The 5,027-nt window shown below is 29.4% G+C and overlaps 1 protein-coding gene across 1 annotated transcript in view; it reads right to left on the bottom strand.

Moving 5' to 3' along the window:
- LOC117171723 overlaps positions 1-1,535 on the bottom strand; it is a 14,919-nt gene extending 13,384 nt beyond the window's left edge. The window contains exon 1 of the mRNA XM_033359283.1: positions 1,434-1,535. Coding sequence (XP_033215174.1) covers positions 1,434-1,488 — 55 coding nt within the window. The 5' untranslated portion in view covers positions 1,489-1,535. The remainder of the gene's footprint in view (positions 1-1,433) is intronic.
- Between the last annotated feature and the right edge of the window lie 3,492 nt (positions 1,536-5,027).

The following is a 5,027-nucleotide window of genomic DNA, read 5'->3' as shown; positions in this document are numbered from 1 at the left end:
GATCCTCCAATTTCAAATGCTTTGTATATTCAAAATTATTACACTTTAATCCCTTCTTGCTGCATAGTAAATGGTTTAATTTAACTAATTATCAGTGATATTAAAATTTCACAAACGGAAATGATTAATATATGAACGCGTTTGTGTAATAGTCTTAACATTATTGAAAGAATGAGTACGCCAGTATTGTGAAACTTTTAAATTGCTCAGGTCACCTACACAAACATTACGCATTTATAAATGTTTGCTATAAAATAGAAAAACAGGAAATATTGACACATGTAATCTTTTTTATTTACCACGAAACCCGATAATCAGAAGAGCATTGAATTCAGACTTTAAAAAACTAGGGCAAATGAAAATTCTGAGAAATAAAAATTTGAAAAGACAGTCATTTGGAATTCATTTCTGAAATGCTAAAATATAATGAAATCATTAGTGAAACATTGCATATTACTTATTCGATTACAAAATGTTCTCTAATTTAAATTTAGAAAAGAGAATAAGTTGAACTTAGTCTTCATGATTTGACAGCACTCAATTTGAATCTTGATATGTTTCTTTAATTTTCCTCTATACGTAGACACTTTTTTTTATTTTAATAACTCCCCCCCCCCCTCCCTAAAAGTCGTCTCAAACGCTGGACCCATTCGCCTTTTTTATATTTTTACTTTTTTTCCTTATTATGAAATTATAAGAGATTAAAGCTGTCGTCAAATTGAGAAAAATTAATTCTCATAATCAAACATAGAACTTTCTGTCAAAAATTAGTCACACAAAAATCTGGTAATACCAGATGGTCTTCCGCGGAACCGCTCGTTGGCGTTGGAATTGCCTTAATTACCGCGGCAGAATTCAAAATCGCTTACATATCATCATATAGAGGTATTTAAGATATGTACCCCATTAAATGAAAATTATTGAATTTGAAAAAGTGGACATCTGAAAATAGATTGACTCTCTCCCTTTCCTGTCGACTTTTTTGGTACTTCTTCCGCCCCCCTAACTGCGGACGTCTTTTATAGACGGTTCCAAAATCTCATTCCAAAATTACCTATTTTTCCGACTATTTTACGTTTGCTCTCTATTTTCAAAATGAAGATATTTATACGATCATATCTAAATTAAAATAATTAAAAACCCCGCAAAGCACAATAAAAATAAAATGTTTGAGTGTTTCATCACTTTAAAAATTCACTTCAAAAACTAGAAAACACTTTGATATTGACAATACTACAAAAGCTTTAACAAATGGTATTTTGTTAGTTGGTTTTAAAATAGATTTATGTCCATTATTTTGACAAGAAAGTTACTTTTTTTTATGAAAAAAATTAACTCATGTGAATACCTCCGAGTTGAACAACAAACTTGCAAATGAAAATAAGTTAATTATGAGTAGCAAGACGGATGGTACTTATTTCTTGTATTCTTACCAATAGAATTTAGTATAACTACCAAGGTGAAGAGCCCAGTAAAAAGGATCCTCATTATTTCAAAAAGCAGGCAAAACTGATCAACGTCAAATGTTGATAACACCGTAACTAACGAATATTCAGATTTGTCGCTTACATATACTTTAGTGAGATATTTGTATTTTCCCCTTCCCTAGCATAGATCGCGAAATGCTTACTTGTGGAGCTTGGGTAAATCATAACTGTTATTTCATATTATCTAATTTATTCAGACGTAGATAATTTCTCGCTCAAGAGTATTATCATTTTACCTTGAGCACCTGAGATAATTTATTTTGCAAGTCAAATTAATGCCTCATGAATTATAGCATTTTTTAACGATTCTTCTAAATGTTTCTGTAAACCTAATAATAAAAAAGACTCTGCGAAAATTTCCTGGGCAATTATGTGGTTCGGAATACATTTCGCATCAAGTCCAATAATTCCAAAATATCAACCCGATCCAATCACTTAATCCTTCTCTATCCATTAATCACAATAAGTTTATTCCGATTTTTTATAGTATCTTTTAAATATTTTAGATAATAACATAACTTTAGGGTCACGGTACAGATCGAGATAACAAATAAAACCGGAGTCTTCAGTAGAGCAAAATTAACTTCTGTAAGATCGTTGTTGCCATTTAATTATAAAACCAAAGTCAATTTCCCCGAGCTAAAGAATTTCTTGATTGAAATCAACAAAGTAGGAATAAGAAAAAAATTGGGTCAAAAAACAGAATGTGAAAGTTAACAATATTAAAGTGATAAAACCCTAAAATTCGAAGGGGTTCGGTTGTGGATCACGATAAACAGTAATATTTTAATTTTTAAGAAAAAAATGAAAAAACTATGCCCGAGATATTAGGTTGCTGAATTAGATGGAAACTAAGTTTAACCACTCAAAGTTAAACAATTTGTATTTAAACATTAAAGCATTAAGAGGTTCAAATTTTATGGGTTTTGAAAATCTTCTTTGGACAGCGACTATCTATTTCAAAATTTTTAAATAGTAATAGAAATTTTTTTGCAAGTTACTTGGAGGTTAAATAAGAATAATAAGTCTTCATCAAAAAAAGTATTCTGTTCTGGGGAAAATAAAGATCTGAAAGATCTATTCTAATAAGAAAGGCATAATTTCTTTATAAATAACCGATGATACTTTTGAGAAATATCTTTTCTGCTCACAAGGCGAAAACTCAAAGGAAAAAACCTGATAAAAGTTATTTTTCACAGAAAATTACGATTACGGATTTTAAGTTGAAATTAGGTTGGTACTTTAGTGTTAAATAAGTGGCAACTAGTCTTTTTTTAAAGGTTTTTTTTTGTGTGCAGAAATTAAGTATTTTATTAATTTAATTCATTCAAAACAACTACGGATATTAAGTAATCTAGTTTAAAGTGAACAATCCTTGTATTGCTTCAATAAAAATGAGGTTAAAGAAAATCCTTTTAATGCTATTTGTATTTCTTTAAAAAATTTTTTTTTTTAATGCAGTAAGCTAATTTTTGCAAAAGACCTTAATTATCTACATCTATTACAACCCTTAACTATAGTTAATGCACTGCTACAGTGAAAATGCTGCTTGAAATATAAAAAAAAAATTCCGGACCAACTATGCGAGACATAACCAAAAATTCAGACTGCAAATATTTCACCTCAAATAGATCTTTTTCAGATTTTTCTTTACTTATTAAGAAGCAAACTTCTTTATCTCAAATCATCTACAAATTCGATTAAGCATAGTACTAGATTTTAGCATGAAAAATCTAACTAAAAACTAAAAGTGTAATTTTTCAGTGAAACTATGCAAAAAACTATAATTAATAAAAAATGTTATAAAAAAATTATTTTGAATTTTTAACCAATATTTTACTGCAGTAATAAAAAACGGCGTAGTGAACACATTTTTTAGCGCTCCACTCTTTTTTTTTAGTATGCGACAAAAATCGGGAGCGAATAAATTTATATTTCCATTTTGCATCAGAAAAAATTTAAATCATCTAATTAAAAGTAAGAGTTTCAACTATTCTCGACAGTTTTCGGCAATGTTTGCACATAAACTTATTTGTAGGCATTTCTATTATTCTACTTGAAAAGCTTAGAGAATTTACATAGCGTACGCAAAAACGTAGCCTTCATTAAAAACCTTTCTTTAAAAAATATTTTTTTACATTATAATAAGTAATTATAATAATTATAATAAGTATTTAATTATAATAAGACCATTAAGAAATAGATTTTTTTTTTAATTTTTAGCCTCAAATATAGAAATTCATAACCGGTTTTACTGTAGAGAAAAAAATTTTTGTGAAGTTTGTTTCTTTATTTTGTTCTAAATTCAACAACTCAAGGCCATTTTAATATGAAAAGTATCACTATTTTTCCATTTCCCTCTGGAATAAAGTATACAGACAATAAGTGTAAATTTTTTGGAATTACTAACAAAAGTCTACTAAATAATTGAATTAGAGAAAAATTATCTACTCCAGTTTGAAAGAATTTACAGGTACAAAACCGCCAGGATTTTTTAAATGAAGTATGCATTTTTTAAGGCCACATATACATTAATTTCAAGAAGTTTCTATTAATAGAAAATGTGTGAAATTAAATAATTCCATAAAGTAACATGATTGCCTAACATTTCTAAGATTATGAAAAAAATTATACAGAAGGTTTAATTGCGAAACTTGTAATTAGGCGAAAAGGAAATATTATGATTATATACTCAATCACAAAGGGCAAGCATCTTCTGCGAAATTAAATTTTTGATGAGATTATCATTAATTGATCGCAATTAAAAAATAATTAGACACATATACCGGCTTCTTTGTAAGTGGGCCGTTGTTTAAGAATTATAAACGTTTCCAAATCACGGTCGCCGCGGCTGCCGAAGGTCTACCGATTTACGCGCGACTGCTTTTACCAAGCGTCGCCAGTGCAACGGTAAAAGGCCTACCTAGGGACCACGCTGGCGCTGGATAAATTTAAAAAATTTTTTTCGTTTTCTAAACAAGTTGAATATTCATTTTCAAGGCTCCTGCGGAGATTAAATTTTGGATTCTAAAAATAGTTAAATTATTGAGAAATAGATATCATGCAGAAGTGTTATATACATCAGAAACAACCTGCTAAATTTTATGGCGTAAAAAGAGACATGGAAAACGTTATGTTTCGAATTTCTTTACGACGATTATCATCCACAAATATTTAAAGAACAATGAATTACGATTATACAAATGAGTGAATTGAAAAGTGATTGCATGATATTTATTTCACATAATTTAATTATTTAAAAAAAATTTAATGGCTGGTGGAGCATTAAAAATGATTATCGGACATGTTTACAATACGAAAAAAAGGCGACAAAAATATTTGAACCAGCAGGTAGTTGGACGCTTGGTGAAAAAAGGCGCGCGTGAATCGGTAGACCTGCGGCAGTCGCGGCTAATGCAATTTTCAAACGCTCATAATTCTTAAGCAAGGGCTCACTTACAAAGAATTTATGCGGATCTTGAGGCATTTTACCGTATTTAAGGGATTGATAGGATTTCGAAAGAACTTTGAAAGATTTTA

This window comes from Belonocnema kinseyi, chromosome 4, assembly GCF_010883055.1.
Source record: "Belonocnema kinseyi isolate 2016_QV_RU_SX_M_011 chromosome 4, B_treatae_v1, whole genome shotgun sequence".
NCBI lineage: Eukaryota > Metazoa > Arthropoda > Insecta > Hymenoptera > Cynipidae > Belonocnema > Belonocnema kinseyi.
The sequence above is the reverse complement of the archived record's forward strand: the minus strand, read 5'-3'. Positions and strand labels throughout refer to the sequence as shown.